Below are 24,791 nucleotides of genomic sequence, written 5' to 3'. Positions count from 1 at the left end.
ATCTCGAGCACAACGTGACACGATGAATACAGTCATGCAGAGAATTGTTCGGACAAAAGTGTGTGTGTGTGTGTGTGTGTGTGTGTGTGTGTGTGTGTGTGTGTGTGTGTGTGTGTGTGTGTGTGTGTGTGTGTGTGTGTGTGTGTGTGTGTGTGTGTGTGTGTGTGTGTGTGTGTGTGTCATTTGGCACACAAACTACCATGCAAACGAAAAGAGCAAAAGATTACAAAAGACACTATACCGGATTCTCAACTTTCACTTTGATTTGAATTCAACTTCCTTTGCATCGATATTTACATGAGCACAATTTAATCCCTGCAACATGGGTAAATCCACTCAACCATCAATTCTGATCAGATAAACAAGCCAACTCAGTGAGCCCATCACACTTCACACCGCAGTGGTCAACAGCTACATTTTACACAGGGGGGAGAGAAACTAGTTGTATCCTGGAACTTATTAAAAGGCCTGGGGTTAATCAATAGGAAAGCATTCGCCCTGATTATCATGAAACCGGATGACGTAGACTCTTCACGAGTTAAAGAATGAGTCAACAACTGTCGAGAAATTGGTCAATGTCGTCAAGTAATAGCATGTTTATTTTTGGTAACACAGTTTCGGTGTCAGTTTCAAAATAGTCATTAGTTCCAGATAACAGTAAATGCATAGTGTTATTTAGGTGTTCTGGTGTATGCTTTATTTGCAAAATTATAGACTAGATCAAGATAATCACTGTTTGCTGCCCTAGCCATAACAGAACTGGAATCATCAATGGAGGAACATAGCATAGCACCTGTATAATGTGACAGAACAAAATGTCAACAGGAGGATTTCTATGGTCTGGCATCGAGCTTATATGATTTGTCTGAGGATGGGGTTGCTATGAGCATTTGGCAGGGAGCCCCTTTAAATACTCAAACTGGAACAAGGACCAGTATATCAATCAGGCTAGGGCTCTTTTAACGCGATAGAGGAGAACCAGGCCATGCCCCAAATAATCCAACACAGGTGAAGAAGACCGGTTAGTTTAAGTAACCAGACCCCAGAGAGTACTACAATACATAATGGAATCACTTTCAGACATTAACCTACTGGATATGGAGCCGACTCTGTTACAAACAAAGCCTTTAACAAAGTTGGGCCTGGATCCCAAAAATGTGGGCCAGATTTTGTCTCCTCTCCAGCGTGACAGGGCCGCGATTTATTTATTTGCCTATTTCAAATGTTGGTTCCCAGGGAAGGGGGGAAAAAAAAGTTGCAGAATCCATTGGCTACCAATGGAACGACAGAAGGCTTAGCCGCTGAACACAGTAGCTACTAGTCCTCCAGAGAGGGCCTGCGTGCAGCGAAATGTTCACCAGCGGAAAGGCATTAGCCGGCCACCCGCAGGGCGAAGAAAGCTAGGCTCTCTCATCAAACCACTGGGGTGTAACATAAACAAGTTCAATCTGGCCTCCTCCTTTGTGACCATTTACAGTCACAAAAGAACTCCCAAACCTCCTCATTCTCATGCTACCGGTGTGAAAAACAAGCACGTTAGCTGGCTCGTCGCTACAAAACACGCCCGCATCAGGATGGCAACTGACACCATCAAGGACCGGTGTTCTCAGCTTCCCCTAATTACCTTTAGCTGACAATTAGTGCTAAAACCCCAAACTCAAATAGAGCTTGAATCCCCTGCAGAGTGTAAATAAGGCAAACGAGACGCGTTTCCGTCTTCTCAATGTCTGCACCGGCATAGCAACAAGCAGACCCCGGCAGACTGGGAAGCGCCCTGCATCTAAATCCAGCCACGGATTCAGGGGCAGACAAGGCCCGACTTGTGCTCCCTTGCTCCACTTTCTGTTTTTATTGCCCTCTCTGTCCTTCTCAATGGTGTTGCTTTAGCTAGCGTGTGAGGCTAGCCTTCGATGAGACACACGATACAAGAGTGAAACAAAAGAGCATCAAAGCTGGTAAAACAAATAAACGTGTGTTGGAACACAGTGATGCAGCCGTGCAGCGGTATCAAGCTATATAATCAAAGACATGTGTGAGGGGGGGAGGGGCCAGGAGAGGGGACCCAATGGGAGCAGGAGGGGGAGTAGGAGGAGGACGGAGGAGGGGTGAACTCTTGGTGACCCTGTGCTTTTCCTTATCTGGGTGCTGATTAGACGAGGTCGCCGCCCATCACACTATACCCCAGCTGCAATTCGCCGGGAGGAGTTTAAAGGCCGACAGCGTCAGACAGCCCGTGTCGTCTCCATGGTGACCGTGACCACACACAAGGCTGGGGCAAGACAAACCAATCACATGCGTCCTCAGAAATGGCTATTAAAAAGGTGAGAAGGACATTTCAGCAACACTAAAAACACGGTTTCCACCATACGTTCTAGTGAAGTCTCTTATGTAGACGAAAATGTTGGTCAGAATTAACATATAATATTCCAAGCTATTTAACTCAATAAAGCATCAAGCCTTTAATGAGGACATATTGTAAACCTTCAGAAGGTTGCAAAATTCCGCACATGAATGCTCCTTAAATAATAATAAAATAGTTTGATCTGCTTCACAAAAACTAGCATAGCCGGCCGGACTGCTTTCTAGTCCACTTCCTTTGATCGGGCCACATTTTTGACAGCCCCACCACGAGGAATCCATTAATTGAGCAACGCGACGGCCCTTTCAGACGTGTTACCTCACAAACATTCCAGACCTCAAGCACTGCTGGCCCCAGACCGGAGCACAGAGAGCCCGGGATGAACCTTAATCTGGGAGCGGAGACCCTTCAGCAGAGTGCTCCTAGGAGCCATCGCTGAGCCAAGCCGCTGAACTCTGATTGGTTCAGACCGTATTGGCGTAGCAGATAAATTGTGACCAACGTGCGGTCACGATTCTCTAGGCAGGCCCCCCATGTTGGTGAGGAAGCACAGGCAGGCAGAATGCTTCCATGGCTGCATTAAACCAGCTAGAGGTGGACATGGCCAGTGAGTTCCTGAGCGTGTCACCTGTGGATGACATCGAAACATTTTTGAGGGTTGATTGATTGAAAGCCCAAGAGGTATGACTGGTTTCTTTCCTCTGTGTTGGACAAAGCCATGCCAAAGAGGGGAAAGAGGTTTACGCAGTGAGTAGTTATGGTTTACACAGGGAGACTAGTTATAGTTCCTACTGAGAGATTAGTTAAGGGTCTCACAGATGGGTGGGTTTGACAGCTGCTTCAACTGGCAGCTCACACGTGAAGGTAAGCCCAGCCAAAAATACGGGGGACAAAGTGTCCTGGACTGTATGAAACATAATCAAATATAATATTGTAAAGGGGACCGTGTGAAACATATTAAATATATTATTGAAAAGGGGTCTTAAATCACAGTCAGTCATGCATTTGGATACGTGTTAGATGTGGAAAAAGAATGATGAATGGACGTCTTCCATTCTGCTTTTCCTCATGGTTAACACCCCCCCCACACTTTTTTTTCTACTTCATTTCACTCCCTTCCATCCCTCCCGTTTTTCTCTCCCTCTCCTCCCACTCACTCCCTCCCTCACTCTGCCCTGTAAGCTTCTTGAATAACCCCTTCCCTCTCTCTCTCTGGCCCTCCCTCGCTAATCCAGGCGTCCTAATGAGATTGGACCTGTACACAGGCTCTGATGCAGCACGCAGTCAAACAGCCGGGCCGGAGGGGACAGGACGGCTGATGGATGGGTACTGACAGACGGACGGGGCTGCCTGTCAATACCTCACAATGAGACGAGAGTGAGATGTCTTAAAATAAAAAAACGAAAATGGCCCAGCAGATAAGCAGTGGGTGACATTCAGAGGCTGCATGCCGCGTATGTTCAGGACTTTTCTTATCCATTATTTACTGACGCCCCCCTTAGTGAGAGTATTAGTAGGCGTAGGCGTTGCCTCACTTTGCAACCCCTATGCGGATGACCAGCACGGACCCATGTCAGAACCCGGTACAAGCCGATGCCTGGATAGAAATAATCCACTGAATCATTCCCCATATGCTTTCAGAAAGACGATACACTTTTGTCTCAATCACAGTGGTTACGAGCTACAGCTCGGTTAGGAACTTGGAAATATCCGGAGCTTGACTTGGAGATGGAGAAGGTCACGGTAAGTCCGGAAGACCAGCATGGAAAAGAAGTGTGAATAAAGACCCAGAGAGAGGGGGCGGTGGTATTCACGATAGTGATCCAGCATACACTTTGATCTAAAGTGGCTCCGAGTCAATTTAGATAGTGTGCAGTCCCTGAAGGGGCAGGTGGGGCTTAGGCGTCAGGCTACAGGTGGGAATGGAACACAGTGCGTTTCAGTGACACTGTCCTATGGTTGATAAGAGAAGCCGACACCGAGGGAATCCAAAATGGAGAATTTTTTTTAAAATGAACAATGTATTACAAACGAGAGACAGCGGGAGAGTTAGAAAAAACGAAAGAGTCCGAGAGAAGGCGGTGAAGCCATCTGAACGTCCAGCAGGACCGGGGGAGAGGGCACTGCCACGGATGGACTGCCCGCGACCCCCCACCCACACGCCCTTGATTTCCTGATTTTCAAACCGTGACACCGGAGAGAGTGAGGGGACGAATGAGGAAGTGCCAAGGTTCAAATGATGCCCATCATGCATACACAGCACAGCCTTGGTTTGGACCTGCTGTATTTCAATGTTAACCGTTTAGTGGCCATGTAGTACGTGTCTGGAGAATTAGTCATTTTAATCGTTAATAACTTGCGTTGCGTGCCCTTTGGTTTGAGAATGCAAAGAGACAGCTGGGAAATGTATCGGGAGAAATTGAGGTGTTTCTGGCTCACAAAGTAATTGAGTGTTATTTTCTATGTTCCGTGGGAGATGAGATGCATATGCTTGAACCTATTCAGTAGGTTATCTGCAACCCGTCTGATATAAAGAAAACATTGTATGAGAACATTGTTTCAGCCGTAGTTCTGATGGTTTTCTAATAAATCCCATGGGACCAAGGGCCTGGGCTTGTGGGGTTAACAACCAGGGAGGGAAGGCCAGAGTGAGAGTCCCTGTAAGTAGAAGAAATAAACTAGACGAGTCAGCAACCATGGAGCCGACAGGGAGAGACACAAGAAGAGCCGATTCAGAAAGAAAGGCAAGGAACATAGGAACAAAGTAAAAGCAAGACCCTAATTAAAAAAGGGTAATATATATGAATATAAAGTGTTACCCCTTTTTTCTTTTTTTTGTTGGTAAAAATCATTTGTGATGACAAACGCAAAGATAATGATACACACTGCTGGTGTAGCTCCAACTGACTAGGAGACATTTAAGAGAATCGTCGTAATAGGCTCAAGGCTTTGACCAGCGATAGATTAGCCTGCAAGCACACACACACACACACACACACACACACACACACACACACACACACACACACACACACACACACACACACACACACACACACACACACACACACACACACACACACACACACACACACACACACTTTTCAGCTTGCAAATGAGGTCACCTGCACAATATTCAAAGCGGCACGTGACTAGGCGCGCACACACACACACACACACACACACACAGTCAATGAAGTTTCTACCTACTTACATAGGAGCACAAAACACTATTTGTTTATTCATATAGTAGGGCCCTATGAAATCCTTTTCATTTTTTCCCAAAATCCGTTTTATTTTTTTCCAAATTCCGTTTTTTCCGTTTTAATTTTCATGAATTCCGTTTTTACACTTAAAGCTATTAAAATCATCAGAACGAGTGTCAAATAAGTGTGAACGAATAAAATGTAATCAGATAGAAGACTACATTTATTAAAACATCACAACATTGCACTGTTTTTAGTGCTTCAAATAAAAACATGACAAATATTAAAGTGCTTATAAACTCTTTTTTTATAAACTCAAGTTGTTGTTTGAAGGGGCGTGCCCTGGCTACGGCGTTCATTGTTTTTTACATGGATTTTGGACTTCAAGTGGTCATCGCACGTATCTTTGCGTTTCCAATCGATAGTATGTTGACATATTCTACAAATCAGCTGATCACCTGAGTGATCGAAGTGTTTTGGATATTGTTTGGCTCTGAATTTGAGGTTAGAACCGAATTACGGGAGCTTCAACTTCTTCTTCGGCTTCTTGTTAGGAGCGGGACCTATTGTTTGTGTGGTGGACCGGGGATTTTTTTTTAACATTGTTGTGGGAGTGACTGCTAAACATTCAGTGACGTTAATGTCACCTGTGTTGTTTCCCTTTTCCCTCGAAACTGAATTTCACCAAAATAATGTCAAATTCCGCTGCATTCCGCTGCATATTGTAAATGTGACGTTTGATGTGCCTTGTCCCTGTTACATGTTATATGTGCTGAAGAACAGGAACCCGCTGGAAATCAGTTATTTTACTATGACAGGCCCGTTTTAAATTGTAACTTTGTTACTTTTAATACTTTCCTACTTAATAAAAAAAAAAATAATAATAATAATAATTATCAGTAGATTCCGTTTTTATTGTCCGATTCCGTGATTCCGTCCGCGTTTTCGTTATCGCGGATTTCATAGGGCCCTAATATAGGCATAGCACTGATGGTTAAAATTGAATAACTCAGTTATAGCCTCTTAGGGCCAAGTACCCCCCCCCCCCTCCCACCAAAAGAAAATGAGAATTACCATAAAATGACAACTAATATACAACAAGTGGGAGAAGCATTCAGAAAGACCATGACCTTTCCCAAGTTCTGGAGATTTATTCCACATTCTCAATGTCCCGTCACCAAGAACTTCCCTGAAGTCAGCAACTCTCTATGAAAACAAGCAAACACCAGGGAACAAGATAAGACGAGTCAAACATATGCGAAACGCTCCTTGTATATCTCATACTTGATCACAAATGTTTACACAAAATAGTATACAAACTACTGCCAACCATGTCCAGCCAGCCAGCTCTGCTTGTGCTTAGCCTTAGCTTGTGCTTAGCCTTAGCTTGTGCTTAGCCTTAGCTTGTCCGCCTAAGGTTTTGAGTGCGAGTGCTTTGGAGACATTGCGGAAATGTTCACGCTCATTGAATTGCACGTGGCGAGACGGAGACGCCGGGTTATCCAATCGCGGTCAGGTCAGTGGAGACGTGTGTTTAAAGTCAGTTGTGACTGTGATCGTCTCAGACATTATCTGGACATCTCCCAAGAGAAGATCAGTCGCCTGACTGAGGGCCAGGCTGACTGGCAGCAGGTGGGGCGAGATGGGGGGGAGGAGAGACACAGAGAAAGAGAGCCCATAATAATATGCACGGTATAGAACCCTACTTAAAAGGATCAAACCAGCAGCAATGTGACGTGGGTCTCTATGCACTGAGAGACCAAGCAAATCCGGAGTCCTGTAAACCAGTGGACGGCTATTGGTTTCCTGTCACGTCAGTGGTGGTAGTGGTTTCTGCCAACCCCAAACTAATTTGTCTTGGTTCATTAGTGGCTGAATTTACCGAATGGATCTGTATATTCACTGCACCATCACAAGTTAAAAGAGGCGGTGAACAGCTGTTTAGTGCTTTAGCTATGCTAAAATACTGCAAAATACTACCGGCTTATCGCTGGCTCATGGGACTGGGGAGTGGGTCTGGCTGAATATGGAGCAAGCTAGATTGACACTTCTCTGTCCGATGGGCTCAAGCTGTCGGAAGCAAAACAGCATGTTGTCAGTGTTCATCTGATTACCGGCGATATAAAATGCATGGATATCAATTCGACACGCACCCCATGTGGGCATGTTGAGTATTATAGAGGGCCATTGTCCACACTCCTCTTGCCAAAATGTCAAGAGAAACATGCTTTGTAAATGTCACTCTTTCCAAATGCTTTCCAGATAAGCATGAACTGCTCCATAAAAACAACGTTGGTGAACTGAATAGTTGGCAGAGATTTGTTGAAAGAAAAAAAAAGAAAAAAAGATTTGCTTAAAATCTATAATCTGCTAACAAGCTCTCCTTTGGACTCGTACGTGATTGGCTCGCCTACGTAACCCAGCGTTGTCTGCGTAGGGACAGGCGTAAACACTGCATTGTGTAATTAAGGGCATTGTTTTACATGACGGCATCAGGGTGGGACCGGTGGGACCTTTTTTCACGAGCTGTGTTTAACTCGAGATGAAGTCATTTAATTACCAACAAAATAGTTATTAACACTATCACAACACATACAATTAAGTCATTCAGCCAACACTTCTATCATAATGACGCAGAGCCGATTGTTTATACTGTTCAGGAGCAGGTAGGATCCTGAGATCTTGCAGGCTGATGTCAGTATTAGGTAGACTGCGGACATCCCGGCCAGAACCGAGAAACTTCCGGCCAACACCTACTTGACTGACCCGCTCACTTTAGACCCTTAAACAAGTTCCTCAGTGATCTTTTTTCCGACAGGTGGTTCCAACAAAGCGACGATCGTTAGTCAGAGATGCTCCCGAGCACTTTCCAAAGACGAATCTCAAAGAGCATAGTGAGCTGCGCACCAGCCAGCATATCTGGCCCAACACGCTACTCGTCGTCTCCGAGTACCACTACTAAAAACAAGTTCAAGCACGCCATAGTATTGTTGGTGAAAGATAATTGACTTAGATGTCTGTTCAAGCGTTAAATAAATCCAGAATACTAATGATTGTAGTGTCGACATTGGTACATGACGTGTTGAGTCAACAGATTTAGAATTGACAAGGTGTGCTGATTGTATTTATTTGGGCGGGAGATGTAATGGTTCATTATCACATTACGGTAAGCGGGGCACAAAGACAGCAGCATAATGTATTTCAATGCCGATGGCTCGTCTCCATTTCAGTGACACACAACAGAAGCGTTCCCACTTCCTTCCCAGACTACACAACATACCCAGGGGACATGAGATCGAGTGCAGAGTTCCCAAACGCAACCAACTCATTACATATGCTTCTTTGGAAATCCTTTTTGTTTTTTAATACAATCTCTACTGTAGGTCAAGGGAAATGCAATTTTTTTTTTTCCCAGAATAAGGCTTCACACCAATGACCATTATGTCTTGGGAACAATAGTTTATGAGGCCATGTAGTTGCAGTTCAGGAAGAGGAGCTGTTACCAATAGTGTGTCTTCATTAAAGCCCCTCACAGGCCTCCACTAACGCATACCCACATTCAACATCTGAGTGTCAGTGGACAGCAAGACTGTTGACAAAACAGATCAGAAAACATTCATGTCTGTAACATAATCAATAAATGCAAGAAAGGACCAATAATTGAAAAGGACACACAAATATGGCCAGTGGATAAATCAAACAATGTTTGACCTTGCGAGAATGGGTTGAATGTCAGATTTCTTTCGAAATGCTTCGACTAGGGAGCACTTTTTTTACACTCACTATTGTAATACACATCTCCACCGGAAACCCACCACAAATATCTGCAATAAAAGAAGGTCTGGAATGAGTAAATATCTTCTTCATATCTTACAGACCAACATTAATGAGGAAATAACGGACTGTGTTTCGTCATTTCCCCCTTGCCAACATAAAAGGCAACCAGTGTCAACATTTTTATTTGTATAACATTTGATATAATGGATGCATATCATCTGGCAAAATAGGAATTATACAATAAAAGTTAATATTATCAGCAACACTTCAAATTTTCTTCTTTATCTCGTGACCCGACGTGGTTCATCTTTCCTGTCCTAACGCCTCTATTCATACCCTGTTGTCCTGCATATGAACCATCCCTGGTTTAATACAAAGAATCTCACATGGGACTGTCCTTTCTCCTCACCCCTGTGTTCTCTCTCCTCCAAGACGAATGACATGGTTGGTGTAATGACTAGAGTAACAAATTCCTTGGTTTGCTAGATGACTAGAGTATTAAATGCTTTGGTTCGCATAATGAAACCGAGCTACAAATGACTTAGTTCACTTAATGACCCAAGTTATAAATGACCTAGGTTGCTCTGAGGTGTTTCTACACAGAAGCCCGGACCTTTCAGTGTGTTTGCATTTTTTTAAAACATCCTAAAAACCTTGCATGAATCAGAGGATCGACGTCCCTGGCTGTCAATTGAAATAACAAGCCACCCTCGTTATCTTGTCAGCACTCGAGCTCCATTTCATTCGTTTGATTGATATAACAATGCTTAATTTCGATTAAAACAAAGGAGCATTATGCACCAGGGTTTTGTAATGCCAATGAATGATTCATTAGCATAGTTAGAGAGCACAAATCTCCCCATAGGAGAGAGCTTGGTTGGAGAAAATGTTAAGCAGCTTAGGCCTTTGCAGTGATCCTGGTTGCCGAATTAAAACTGCACAAGTTGGGCAGAATTTAGCAAAGAAATGGGTGCTATTTTGTCAAGAGACCATAAGAGTACATTAGATAACAGCCATCTGGTTTATTCAAATGTCTGGCGTAAAGCAAACTTTCTAATCTCAATGCAGCAATATCCTGTAAATACAAAAACAGGGGATAAAGAGCACAGTGGTGACTAATGAAAACGGTATGACTGTCATAGAGTGAAGCAGGATGGCTTTTCTCCTCAAAAAGGACAAATGGATATCAGATACAAAAGCCATTTCTGTGTTACACAAGTATAAATAATTCCCCTTGTTTACTAGAAGCTACTCCAACTAATTAAATCGTAATCCTTTGCCGGGCCAATGTTCCTTCACCCAACTGAGACCTGTTGTCTCTCCTAACTCAATAAAGGTATTCCCTTAAAGCGGGCTACTTTAAACACTGGGCAGTCTCGGGTTACTTTCTACAGTCTGTTGGGTCTCGTAGAAGGCGTTGAAATCAAGCGGGTCCAAGCAGTCTCGCTGTTTGATTCACTTCCAGCACTAGCACTGCAGATTTAAGAGCCGAATGGTGACCGTTGAACTAGGTGAAGACAATGGAAACTAGGAGAGTAAGCTCACGCTGAAGGATGACAACGAACCTTAAGTGTACGAGAAATATTTACATTTAAAGGACACTTGTTATTGACATTGGGGCACTACATCAAAATGCGTGGCTTCGTTTACAAGCGCTTTTAAATTATGTTTAAAAAAAAAAAACACACCCAAAGTGCTAGGCACATTATACAGAATTACCAGCAAAATTACCACTTCAGATGCGCCAATTAGGTTGAATGAGGGCCGGACGCACTTATTGGTTTGGTGAGTTTGTTTTTGTTACTTTTAGTACTCGCACGCTTTAGTTTCTGCTCACCGTCACACATACAACAGTTGGAAGGGCTGCTGGAAGCCAAGTAAGTACAAATCAGCAGCTAGGGGGTTTATTTAAGCCAACAGATGGGAACGTGTCATGCCATCTGAATTTTGAACACATTCACAGCAGAAGAAGTTTCGCAATGTAAACTCAGCCTCGACCCTTTATTGAATGGCTGCATTACTTAGGGAATCAATAGCCCGATTCATTGGGGGGAAAAAGCTATCTATCATAATAGGTTGAGGATTCAATGTTTGCTGAAGGGCAGGTAAATGTCATACAGTGAGGCTTTTAATGACCCTTTGACATGTTTTACAAGCCACAACTACACCTCGTAGCTACAGCAACACCCACGTTCTGCAAGTGATCTGCTCTCCTCTGAGAGCCGGAATCGCCATTATGATAGGTCTTTCTGGCCCAACCGAAATAGAGAATTTTGTCAAAGTCTGCTGGTCATGGAGGCAAGGACCCATGCGGTCATCAAACCCTATTTAGAGTGTGTGTGTGTGTGTGTGTGTGTGTGTGTGTGTGTGTGTGTGTGTGTGTGGTGTGTGTGTGTGTGTGTGTGTGTGTGTGTGTGTGTGTGTGTACATTGCTTCTGGGAAAGAAAAAGCGGTCCTCTCATACGACACTAATGCAGAATCAGCTATCCGTCCTCGGGTGTAGCAAGTATGAGGTGTGGACGGCGCTGCCAGCCCCAACATTGATCCGCACGGCTGCAGTGAGATCGACTTTTTTTGTTGCCACACTGCTGCATCGGAGTCTGAAAGGGGTTAAATCCATTCACAGTATATATATCCATGTGCATGAACAGAGATGCACATGCACTGCACATGACACCCCCCCCCCCCCCCCCCCCACACACACACACATACACTCACAAAAGCGAGAGGTCACATCTGTTCAATAACACCCAATGTGTTTAGTCAAAATCTGAAACATCCTTCTTACCCTCCAGGCCAAGTTCTGTGGATCTCTCTGACTTATAATGCAAGAGCTGCCATTACTTAGCACTAAGGTTATTTTGGTTCACATATAGCAATGTAAATGAGCCAAGTTGTAGCAAGTACCAAAATAAAAGACTGATATCCCGTAAATACTTTCATCCAAAGTAGGGCTATAAGTTATGCAAAAATAAAATATTTCTCAAAATTCCAGGACATGTGTTTTCCAGGACAAATTTCATGACCATAAAAAGCACATAAAAACAAAAAGTAATAATATTAAACAATCTTTCCGTGCACGCCCAAAACCAGAGTAGGTGGTGGATTACAGAAAAAGTGCCATGTGTGACATACCGTCGGGAACTGTTTACTTTCTCAGAGTTCAGTAAGACCTCCGACCAATCGCTGGTTATTTTCCAAAGTGGCTGACAAGTGTGGACAAATGTACCAAGACACGTGATAAATCAGAGAAATCCCACAGTTAGCTTACTTAACCCCCTGCCTCCACATCCCCTCTGGTTTCCAAGAAACAATAATTTCCAACTAATGACATTCTTTGTCTCCGGGATGCTACCGCCACATCATTGGACCCCAATAAAAACGCCTGAAATAGCGGCAGGATTCATCACAGCCTATCTGCTCATTGAGAAAGCACAGATCCTCCATTCACAATGCATGAGCCCCTGGCTGCGGCACACCGAGATACCATCTAGGTCACGTTACCGTCAGCCGCTTAGCACTCAGCTGTGGGAGAGCTCATCTCTCCTGCCTGGCTAGCATGCATGCAGAGAGAGAGAGAGAGAGAGAGAGAGAGAGGGAGAGAGAGAGACACCAGCGGTGACCCCGGGGTTCTCTGTATCCTCTTACTGTGTGGTCAGGGCTCAGCCAAGGGTGCCATGGGAAGTTATTTACAGGATGAATTCCATGTTTCACATGGCCTTCCCGGTCAATCGGTCATTGCATGCTTTCCAGAACTAGCATGTTTTGCAAATGTATATTTGTCCCGATGGAGCCGTTTCCTGTGTTTCGGTTGACATTTAAAAGTTGAAATACTGATTTCTAACATCACATTGAATGACCACCATGCCTGTTGGTGGCAAAAGACCCATGTGCATGGGTACACTAGTTATCTGTATGGTTGCATCACCTACATGGTCTATTGTTAGCATTACACTTGATCAACACATACATACAAATATGGGCACAGGTGAAGTTCTCCTCATTCCATAATGAGCATTTTCAAAGATCCTAAGCCTGACCAAAACATGTGCATTATTTAAAAAAATACATATCGACACACAGATCCGAAGCATAGTCATAAGAATTTTAAAAAGCTGTGTGAAAGTTGCATTCATTGAGTGATTTTGTGGAGAGAATATGATGCATTTGACGTGTAGGAAAACCTGCTTCCTGATAATGTCAGTGTGAACTGTGAACAAGTCCACCCACATACATATACTTCTGTGGTCGTTTTATTGTTGTGTGGCCAGCCTAGCGTCTCTTACGGCTGCTGTTGTGTCGCTGTCTCATGTGTTTGGAATGCAACAAGGCCAGATGAGAGATGAGGGCCAACCATAGAGCATGTGAGATAACGGCCGAGCCCAAGGCACAGTGAGGCTGCAGACTCACAAGGTGCTTTTGCGGGGACCAAATTGAGGGCCCCTCAGCAAAGGGCCCATATATAGAGCCCTCTCCCAGCTGATCAAAGGGATTTTTTTAATTTACTAACCCACTCCCCATGAATTGAGACTGAGTGTTTCCAAAACACTAGCCATCACAACTAGGTGAGACAGGGGGTGACGAAGTCCAGTTTTGGCGAGCATAAATTCTTCAAAAGCAGCAAGAGCAATGATGATCGTGTTCATAGAGCAAACAATGACGACACATCTATGGCTGTGGAGGTCCAATTCACCTCATAGAGGTTAGCATGCATTAGCAAGCCATGCATTTTCTGTAGTCCAGCTATTATTTATTCACAGGGCTCCCTAGTATGGCACAAGTGAGACAGCAGAAGATACAATACCTGCACACTTGTCAAGAGTCGTGTTCAAATTCAGTGTTTGAATAGAAATATTCATGATTATCGGGGGGGAGCAAAAAAAGTAGGATCCGCCAACTGACTGTTGCCATGGAAACAATGACAATTTCCTGTTGTTACCTAACGGACAGCAATGAGGAAGCTTCTGCACCCCTCACCCCCCATGCCCGCCCCCCCATCCATCCAATCCGCCTGGAGGACAGTGACCCCTTCATCTCCTCTTGACCCCCCCCCCCCCCTTCTCCTCTTTGGTCACCGGCCATGACCACTGCTTCCAGCACAGCAAAACATTTAAACAATTATGGATGAAAAACAACATCCACTTACGCTCAAAGTCGGAGTCTTCGTCGTCATCGTCGTCCTCGCCGTTCGACTCTGTCTGCATGGGCTCGCCGTCAAACATCACGCCCTTGGTGGGCTTCCCACTGCCGCCGCCTCCCGCCCCATCCTGACTCCTGTTGTCCCGCAAGCGGGTGAAGTACTGTACGGCGAACTCCACAAGGTCCGTGGGCCGCTGTCGCAGCACCTCCACGGTGTAGCCCTGCAGCAGCTCGGTCAGCCCCACGGGTATCTCGATACTCATGGCTGTGTTGTGTGTCTCGCAAGGCGAAGGATGCTATCTATCTAAACAGGGAAGGGGGAAGGCGAGGTAAGAGGTCATTCACATGGCGTATTGGGTTGTTTTCCAGGCCTCATTGACATTGCACTACTGTAATATCACGAGATATTTACTGAATTCACAGATGGGATTCTTGGTGCTGATGGACAGGTGGTAGTGGGGGATTCAGAATGTGGACATCAGCAATGTTTTTCTTTTGATCATGATTTTGAGTTTGAATTGATCCCGTTATAAACAGACATATTCAGAGTTTAACAGATTACTTTCTTGGTGCCAGTACATGTCTCTAAACTCTAGACTGTGTGTGTGTGTGTGTGTGTGTGTGTGTGTGTGTGTGTGTGTGTGTGTGTGTGTGTGTGTGTGTGTGTGTGTGTGTGTGTGTGTGTGTGTGGTGTGTGATGATGATGACAGCAATACTGGCAGCTCGCGTGGCAAGGGCAGTAGCGTTACCGACGTCACGGCAATCAAATCTGACAGCTCAGGAGAAACCTGGTTATGCTATTCAGTTGCAAGTCATTGCCGTTGAGTGATATTATCATAAAAAAAGAAGGAGAGGCCAGTTCATCTAGCGCCAAGCGAGGGAACACACAGTTCCCACGGCTGCACCCGTTTGAGTGCAAAGATATGGGCCTCAACGTTAGCTGTGGAAAGACAGATAACCGCTGACGCTCGGGGGACGGGGCGCAATAAGAGCCCCCAGAAACACACGTCAACTCCCCGGCTGATTGAACCACATTGTGACTAGCTGTTTGAGATACATAACAGTTAAGACCTTTGTTAACAGTTAACAGTTTAGTTTGCACCAAGTAGACGCAGCACATCCAAATGACATCTCGCTAGCTTAATGTGCCACCCCGAATCCAGAGACAGCTCGGTCGGCGATCTGACTCAGGTACGAGCGGTGAGAATACGGAGGGCAAGAACCGTTAACCCGCCGTGTACAATACACCCGAGCCTGCATAGCTGATGCTGAGATTGTTAATAGTGGGCTTGATCACTAATCACCTTCCAGTCAGCCCTTTTGGTAAGCTAACACATGAGCATGGCGGACTGGTCGGAGAGGCTAAGTCACCGATAAGTGGCTAGCTGCAGGAGACTGTTGATACGGCTAGTAGCTAATAGCTCGTTTTACCAGAGCCGGTGAGACATGACAACGAGCTAAAGTACCGCAAGAAGTGGACCCAACAGTGTGTCACTTACATGTGAATGTGTCCCGCCGGCTAGACGAGCCAGTCCCCTCCTATGTGTCTTCCCTGCTCTTCTTTATTTCGCCTCTTCTTCTTAGTCCGTCTCCTTGCCAGCGTAGCGACCGGATCCACAGAGAGCGATTATTATCCGATTGGAAAACCCCAGCAATCGCTTATTTATTTTTACTCGCTAACGGTTTTTTTTGTTGTATCGATCTATGTGCCAGCCAGCCCTATAGCGATGCTGCTTGCTATTCTGAAAAAAGCGACAGCCGACTTCTTCTTCTCCTCTCCGTCACCGTCTCGGCTTCTCTCACGGGCGACGTCCACGCAGCGACTGGGAGAGGGTGGGACTTGTCACGGCGGGCGGCGGTGTGTGGAGAGCGGGTTGGCGAGGGAGCCGAACGTGTTTATTGCGTTGAACCTGTCAACTCACCGGGAAATCTCCACAACGTTGCGGTCGGATCGATCCGAGGCAGATGAAGAAAAATAAAATATCACGATTTAGAAACCGTACATATCACACGACACGAATACTGTCGAATAGAAAGCGAAATGAGTGACATCCAATTAGAAGTCCGTTGGGTTGTAAAGGACACCGGGATGTGGATTTTACAGATCCGTTGGAATTCGCCCTCAGCCTCCCTGAGATAAGAGGCACTCAGCGGCTGTGCGAGCTCCAAGCAAGGAACCGAGATCCGTTGGACCCGTTAGAGGGCGTGGTTACCATGGGCAATAGGCAGCAGCTCTGACGTTGATTGACACACATGTTGGACATATCGCATATCCATTTAAGTGGGTTTCTGTTAATATATGGTTGGTCGAAAACGAATAACTTAAGTCCCCAACCACCCAAATAGTAAATAATACTCTCTCTCTCTCTCTCTCTCTCTCTCTCTCTCTCTCTCTCTCTCTCTCTCTCTCTCTCTCTCTTCTCTCTCTCTCTCTCTCTCTCTCTCTCTCTCTCTCTCTCTCTCTCTCTCTCACACGCACGCACGCACGCACGCACGCACGCACGCACGCACACACACACACACACACACACACACAACACACACACACACACACACACACACACACACACACACACACACACACACACACACACACAATAATATTAATAATAGACACACGGTTGTATTATTGGTATCTGTTTATGATTAAATATGTAATTGCAGGTAATTTTTCCATCCCCAACAATCAAGTGTAACGATCTAACGTTCGATGGCTCCTCCATCCTGCCCTCCATCCTTCCTGCCCTCCTTCCTTCCTTCCTTTGGCCCACTTCTTATCCTTCCCTGGCCCTTTCCTGTTTCTATTCCTCTCCTTCTGACAAGCACAGTGTGGTTTGACGTGAAATCGAATCAACTAAGCTCATGTGATCCTAATCATCTCTTCTTAGCACTATAGAACACATGTACCGATTTGTTCGTGTTAGCAAATAATTATTATTAGTGAAGGAAGGCCTACTAGCAGAATGTGTAGTAGGTCTAGAAGTAGCAGTAGATCAACTCGTAGTAATAGTAGAAGGACAGGGTTGCATTTCAAATGTAACTAATTGTAAGTGAATAAGTAGGCTAAACGCTAAAGGGAAAGCCTCTCCCTGCTCATAGATCTATATCCAGCTTTTCTTGGGTGCTTCGCTAATTACCTTCATGCACCTAGACGCACTCAGTATACCGGCGTTATGCTATCCCATTGCCCTCCTTTACTTCTGTGCGACGGGTTAAAGCCGTTGCTATGGTCACGGGGGAGCCCAGATGTAATTCCTAGAACTACTTTGTAATTGGCTCAGGCGCTCCTTCAAGCCAACCGACAGCAGTCAAACACTGGCCTCGAGTCTCCCCCTTCTGGTAGAAGAGCGCATAGCGTCTACACGTTATAGAAACAGCTGATATCTCATGAATGCCTTTGTGAGACACGATATGTCATAGCCAATTCAGGGAAATATTAACATACCATTGGTCTACTTTATTTAACATAAAAAAATGGTTAGCCTACAGCAAAGGACAACAACGCAGTATCATCAGAAGTGGATTGAACCAATTGGTAGGCCTCAAATTGGTTTTATCGTCATTTCTCAAGCAGACGATAAGGATATCGGATCTTTAGAAATAATGTAGACCTATCTCAGTTTTCCCGAGAGAGCTCCAGACTCAAAACATATAAAATATACGTGTCGCTACGAGGCCTCGTTCCCTGGTGTTCTTTAATCGGTCCTCTGGGAGACGCTGTCGGTGTATTCTCGATTGGATCAAAGATAATTAATTGCCTACATTCTACATTTTTAGAGGCATTAGAAATCAGAACGGAAAGAGAGCGAGAGGGAAAATGGACAGACCTAATAGTGCACTGAAGAGAGGGGAAATTAATATGTTGAATACAGATACTCCATCAGCCCTTTCAGTGATGATAATGTTGTATTTGCTGTGGAGACTTCTTTAGGACGATGAAAGACATATAGCCTACAATAAATTTCGAATTTTCTAAATGGTAAAATAATACATTATAGTAATTCATCTATCCATTCATTAATGCTTTAATTCATACACACAATTCATACACAGCATTGCATTCATATGAAATGCGGAATCAAAAATCACAGAAACGATGTAGTTGTGAATGGAAATATGTGATATAGGCCTAATGCTGCCCCCTACTGGCTCACGGACAGCGACAGGTGAATCTCCACAGCAACCAATTCATCAGTTAGAGAAGCAACCACCTACATCTGCATTTTGTCACAGACACAAGAAAACCTGCCTCTAACCCGCTGGTCTATGCTGCACCGTGACCTAACCTGCTGTAATTTTGGCTTCCCACAGAAACGAATAGGACCTGTGTGGTGTGTGAGGTAGTTTGATAGGCTTCCATGTTTTTTTCTGCAGTTCAATTCTAGGTGTATTTATCTTACATACTGAAAATCGGATTCACTTTCTATAGTTCCAAGAACTTAAAATCTGTGAAGTTCATTGAATAAGACAGCAATTAAACAGTGATATAGTTTATTTCTAGAGCAATACCTTACATTTCGGAGCAAGACCTTCAATTCCACTTATTCAGAAGTCATTTAATTTGAGTTATAATATATACCATTTTTATGTAACAGTATTTAGTTAGTTACAAAAAGAGGTTACATTTACAGAAAGGACAGGATGTTACATATAAATGCAGAACCCACAAATGAAACATATTGACAGGATATCTAGACATATGGATATATATAGACATTCACAGTTGCTTTTTATTCACTTGCTCTCCTTTTAAGTCAACATTTGTTTTGAAGAGCTATTTCAAATTCTTTGGCTGAATTAAACATAATTTTCTCAAATAAATATTAGTTTTCTGCTTAATCTTCAATGGACCCAATATCCTATTGTCTTCACAAAATAGATGTTCTTACAAAATGTCACATTTCTAACAATACTGGAAATAAAACATAGGCCTTTTCTTAAAGAAAAAAGTGAGGACCAAACCTACGCATACATTCAGAAAGAGAGAGAAAACATTGCACGGAAGTCAAGAGAATCAATCAAAAGTGGTTTGGATGGATGCATATGATGCCACCGATCACATTGTATTAACACCTTCAACAGACCTACAGGATTTAATAAACATGCCTTTTGGAACTCTGTACAAATCAATCCTTCAGATTCCATCCTTCAAGAATATATCTCAATAGACTCCAGAAAAAAATCATTCTCCAGAGCTAATTGTATGGCAGAAGTCTTGGCTAGGAAAATAGCAGACGGCTTTCATTCCAAGACTGTGGAAACAACATCCAAACTAAAAGTCGGGCAACAGACAGCCTCTCATGAAAACCACAGAGACGGAGAGGCAGAAACAACATCTTATGCACAAGTGCATAAGATGCATAACCATTTACATTATGACCATTGCTTTGCCAAAACTAACACGCAATAGTCCTTGGAACGGAATATAAGGCACAAGGAAATATGCAAACATGTGACATATTTCTAGGAAAAAAGATCAACATTCCTTCAACAAAACACTAAAACATATTTCCAGTGGCATTACATTACTAAGTATTCATTTCACTGTGGTTGTGGGGACCTCCAGACAATGGTTCAAAGGAGAACTGCAAAACGAGAATAGAAACAAAATCACCTCACAAGTAGGTCAGTTGTTCCAACTTTCTTTGAGATCCATAATTTGTTTAGATAGAAAAGCATAAACACAAACTCATTCTTTTTAAGCAATGCAAATTGAGACTGAAGACCAACGTTTTTCAGAAACAGACGAGACGAGACCACATCTGAATGAACACGACACATTGACAGATGAGCAGAAATACAGTCTGTGAGGAATCATAACAGAGACTCTTAAAACGCCTCTAAATTGTTTTAAACACATAAACCATTTTACATTTCTACCTATTTGAACTTACAATAGTTCATTCAAAGTGCACCCAATGTAAAACAATACCTAATTAGTTAACTGCATTAGATATAAAAAGTGCCTTTGCATGCCGTATTTCATTGAAGTAAAATGCACAAGTCACGTCTGTATAAATAGGGTTATCTATGTTGTTCAGAAATAACAGCAATATATACCCACATTAATATCAATTTCAAGATGTATGAACAATACGACTTATTTGCTGTCCTACAGTGTTATTCCTTGACAGTAGTGGATACAGTAAAAATTAAAAAACCTCAATCTCTAAAATACTACATACTGAAGAATTTCAAATCAAATACACGTTTTCTTTGTTGCTTTGTTTTAAAAAAAAAAGTAATGATCTATATACATTATAGCTTTATTAATTGATGATTATCCCAGAAGCTAAACTGATAGAAAGCCCTGTGCTTCAGAGCTTGACACATCAAACCATTATTTTCACTAATGTGGTCCTATCTTTTCCAAAGTTAAACCTGCACTATGTACGTTTACCCATTTAGCACCATCTAGTGGTTTGTGTTGTAGTGAGAGTTCTAGTCAGTAGCTGCAGTAGGAAAGCTACAGAGTGCAGGTTTGAACAGTTCTATTGGTCTTTAATATGTATTTTGCCTGAGGACCAACCACCGCAACCTGTCTCGCTCAGGTTAAGTGTAATTTCCTTATACGTTATAGGGAAAACTAAAGTCAAACACGAAAGAGCTACATGGCTAAGGTTTTCAAACCACTATTTCACATGCAACAGCTCACAGAGGAAACAGTCTTTGTGTAAAGTTCAATTCTTCCTTTTTTTTAATATTAAAGAATATTGCTGTCTTCAAACCTGCTGTCTAATTACGTGACACTTGATAGAAAGATTTTAACCCTTGGACCAATTAGATGTAATGTTTCTTTGTGTTGTGGCTTTGCCTTTAAAAAAAATCGGCGTCTTCTCCTACCCATGTCCTCCTATGTTATTTACAGAATATAAAAAAACCTCCTCTGACATACCCATTTATAAACGAGATGTATAATGTATATATTAATGTATGTCTGACTATGTTGTACGGGTGTATGATCTTGAATAATAAAACAAAGATATATCAGGCCATAATGACCTCAAAGAGCAGCCGTAAAAGGGTATGGGCCATAAACTCTCAGGAAATAAAGATAGATCTAAATACACCTGCAATCACCAATCATTCTGAAATTGTTTCCTGGTGAAACGGAGCGGAGAGAGAGCGAGTGCGATATGGATGCTAGTACACATGGTTGTTTGCTTGTTCATCCATGTGTGGGTTTCCCCTTTTCCCTTTGAGCCTTTAGAACAAGGGAACGACACCGTTGGCTGCTGCCCAGACCTGATCTGGGTCGTTAACGAACACATACTCCTCAAGTTTGCCTTCAAAAAGGTGCTGCCATGGTTACGGAAAGAGGTCAGCCTCTCGCTCACTCCTCCCCTCTTCTCTCTCTCTCTCTCGCCACTGCCGTCCGATGCTAATCACGGCGGCTCGATTTGTACGTGTGACATCACAGGTGGTGCACATATAACAACGCACACCCTACCGCCGCGCGGCCCACGCACCCATAACAGTCGAGTATAACAATGTGGATTGTCAAGTGTTTCCCAGTGGACTCTTGGAATATGTCCCAGTGGAATTGTCTGAGCTGTGGGTAGTTGTCTCGAACAAATGACATCTCTTCAAATTTCGAACCTTCCTGCAGTGGTGATAATTGACCACTGGGGGCGGTGTGGGGCCATTATGGCACCACGACAATGGAATAGAAACAACAGCCTCTGTGAAGGCAGAACAATGCCTGCTTGTCTCCACGGCAACTTGGGGGGGGGGAATTGGGACCTGCGACTTCTGTGCAGTATGAAAGGGTTGAGACAATAAAAAAATGAACTACAAGACACCCTGGTTCCTGACACGGTCAGAGGAGAAATATGAATACAGGGCTACAACAGAAGAAGACACAATAGAGGGATTTGAAAAATAGTTGAAAAGCAATGAAAAATATATAGTGCTTAAAGAAAGAGAGGATGTATTGTTCAATAAACGTGCTACCTTGGGTAACTTAAAATATGGGAATAAAAAAAAAAGCGGAAAGAAAAAGGATGTTTCAGTGGCAACGCATGGGAAGGTTCACCATGGATACCGTAAGGAGTGAAGCCCAGAATTCCTGCTGCAATTCGTTGTAGTACGGAGGTAAAGAAAGTAGAACAGTCCAACAGTTGTTAGTGATCTATTTCGACTGAACTTAAAACATCTCAAATGTGCTCGTGGCCAAGGGAGTCCTTAATTAAGGTACTTTGGAAAACAAACCATAACCCAAGTATCAATAGAATCCATACCATGATCTCTGATCCCTACGGGGAAAATGTTGCGCAATGTGAGCGTCCCCCCCCCCCCCCCCCCCCACACCTCATGATCCGAGGTCGAATCAGGTCAGACAACTCGTGGAATGCAGGACGTTAGCTGGATCAGTCTGAGACTACAGCTTGCAAGAGGCAAGACCAGCTGCGAAAAAGACAGGGTTGTAAATAACAACACTGGGGCAAAGGGATGGGATACCAACCACCCAACCAAGGTCAGAGACACGCCAAAGAAATTGCATGCCAGAAACGGCAGGGTAAAAGACAGAAGAAAATAAACACTAAATGAACGAGGCCTGAGGGGAAGATGTGTAAACTAAGATGATCATCAATAAGACACTGAAGACGACTTCACTTGTCTTCAGGCTGGGCCACAGATGCCGTCTTCACTGCCTTAATAAAGAGCAAATGACATCTGGGGTCATCCTCTATTATTGCTCTCGGCCGTGACCCTGCCAAGGTCAAGGGTCACGGGGGGGTGTGTGTGAGGCATTTGGCTCCCTGACCCTCCATGCTGTGGTGAGTGAATATTGACGGAAAGATCAATATTTATAGGAGAGAGCGGGAGGGAAGTTGTTAGATGCTGTAATGTTTTTTAATTAATTGAATTCCCCCTCGACCTTCGTGACCAGAGTAGTGCTATGGATGCCAGGTGTTGGGGTGTCAGTCACTTCATAATATGCTAGTCCATCAAAATAAAAGCCTTCTGGGGACAACAACACATAATAAAAAATAATATTAACCGTAGACATAGATCAATGCCATGTTGTAAACTGTTATTTTATCTCTCAGCAGAGACCCATCTTTGCTAGATTATCCTCAGCTATGCAAGTGGGGCCCCAACACAGATGTTTTCTTGGTGGTTTTCCCGATAGACTAGTAAAAACAGTGTGGGACGGCGGAACAACACGGAGGGCACGCTGGGCTTGGGGCCGGGGGCGGGTGACTGCGAGAGGCAGGACCTTGGCCCGGAAAGCCTGGGGAAAAAACTGAAGTGCATTGAGCCATCAGTGCTGGAGGAGTCTGCAAGTCTGTGCTCTAGGGTTGCGGTCAGGATAGTGGGCGGAGTCAGCCTGAGCTTTAGGCCGCCTCTGCTGTTTGGGGTTGACCCCTAGTGACGTGGTTGAGGTCTTGCGATGGGCTTGAGTCAGTGGTTTGAAGTGTCCTTCAGTGGTAGGCTGGCTGTTGAGCAATAGTGGGCGGAGTCAATTCTTATTTACCGTAGGGTTGAGGCTGGATAGTGGGCGGAGCTTAGGAGGCTTTGTTGGGCTGAGGCTGGGTACAGTGGGTGGAGCCTAGGGGGCTTTGTAGGACTGAGGCTGGGTACAGTGGGTGGAGCCTAGGGGGCTTTGTAGGGCTGAGGCTGGGTACAGTGGGTGGAGCCTAGGGGGCTTTGTAGGGCTGAGGCTGGGTACAGTGGGTGGAGCCTAGGGGGCTTTGTAGGGCTGAGGCTGGGTACAGTGGGTGGAGCCTAGGGGCTTTGTAGGGCTGAGGCTGGGTACAGTGGGTGGAGCCTAGGGGGCTTTGTAGGGCTGAGGCTGGGTACAGTGGGTGGAGCCTAGGGGGCTTTGTCGGGCTGAGGCTGGATACAGTGGGTGGAGCCTAGGGGGCTTTGTCGGGCTGAGGCTGGGTACAGTGGGTGGAGCCTAGGGGGCTTTGTAGAGCTGAGGCTGGATACAGTGGGTGGAGCCTAGGGGGCTTTGTCGGGGCTGAGGCTGGATACAGTGGGTGGAGCCTAGGGGCTTTGTAGAGCTGAGGCTGGGTACAGTGGGTGGAGCCTAGGGGGCTTTGTCGGGCTGAGGCTGGGTACAGTGGGTGGAGCCTAGGATTCTTATTGGGGAGGTGGACAGTCGCTCTGTTAAACCATGACGTTAATTCCTTGAGGACCGACTCGGAAACCTCTGGTAGCTCGTGATGAAGAGCGTGGTAGGGCTCCCTCATAAACCTGGGGGAATGATGAAGATGACGACATGTGAGAGAGAGGGTGAGAAACAAGGGGAGGGATTTTTTTTTTTTCGATGCCAATGGGTGGAGAATAGCACTCTTAGC

The 24,791-nt window shown here is 44.5% G+C and overlaps 2 protein-coding genes across 3 annotated transcripts in view; both read right to left on the bottom strand.

The window, feature by feature from the left end:
• The window catches only part of prkar2aa (protein kinase, cAMP-dependent, regulatory, type II, alpha A), a 41,807-nt gene extending 25,139 nt beyond the window's left edge, over positions 1-16,668 (bottom strand). The window contains exons 1-2 of one of the 2 annotated variants that reach the window (XM_030358261.1): positions 15,981-16,668; positions 14,489-14,781 (exon numbers count right to left, since the gene is read on the bottom strand). In XM_030358261.1, coding sequence (XP_030214121.1) covers positions 14,489-14,744 — 256 coding nt within the window. In that variant the 5' untranslated portion in view covers positions 14,745-14,781; positions 15,981-16,668. Of the gene's footprint in view, positions 1-14,488; positions 14,786-15,980 lie in introns of both variants that reach the window. The other variant, XM_030358252.1, reaches the window with a different exon arrangement.
• Positions 16,669-18,955: 2,287 nt separating this feature from the next.
• mgll (monoglyceride lipase) overlaps positions 18,956-24,791 on the bottom strand; it is a 31,511-nt gene continuing 25,675 nt past the window's right edge. The window contains exon 7 of the mRNA XM_030351408.1: positions 18,956-24,674. Within this exon, the coding sequence (XP_030207268.1) occupies positions 24,345-24,674 (330 nt within the window). The 3' untranslated portion in view covers positions 18,956-24,344. The remainder of the gene's footprint in view (positions 24,675-24,791) is intronic.

The sequence above is a fragment of the Gadus morhua genome, chromosome 1 (assembly GCF_902167405.1).
Source record: "Gadus morhua chromosome 1, gadMor3.0, whole genome shotgun sequence".
Classification (NCBI taxonomy): Eukaryota; Metazoa; Chordata; class Actinopteri; order Gadiformes; family Gadidae; genus Gadus; species Gadus morhua.
Note: the sequence above shows the minus strand (reverse complement) of the source record. Positions and strands in the feature narration are given on the sequence as shown.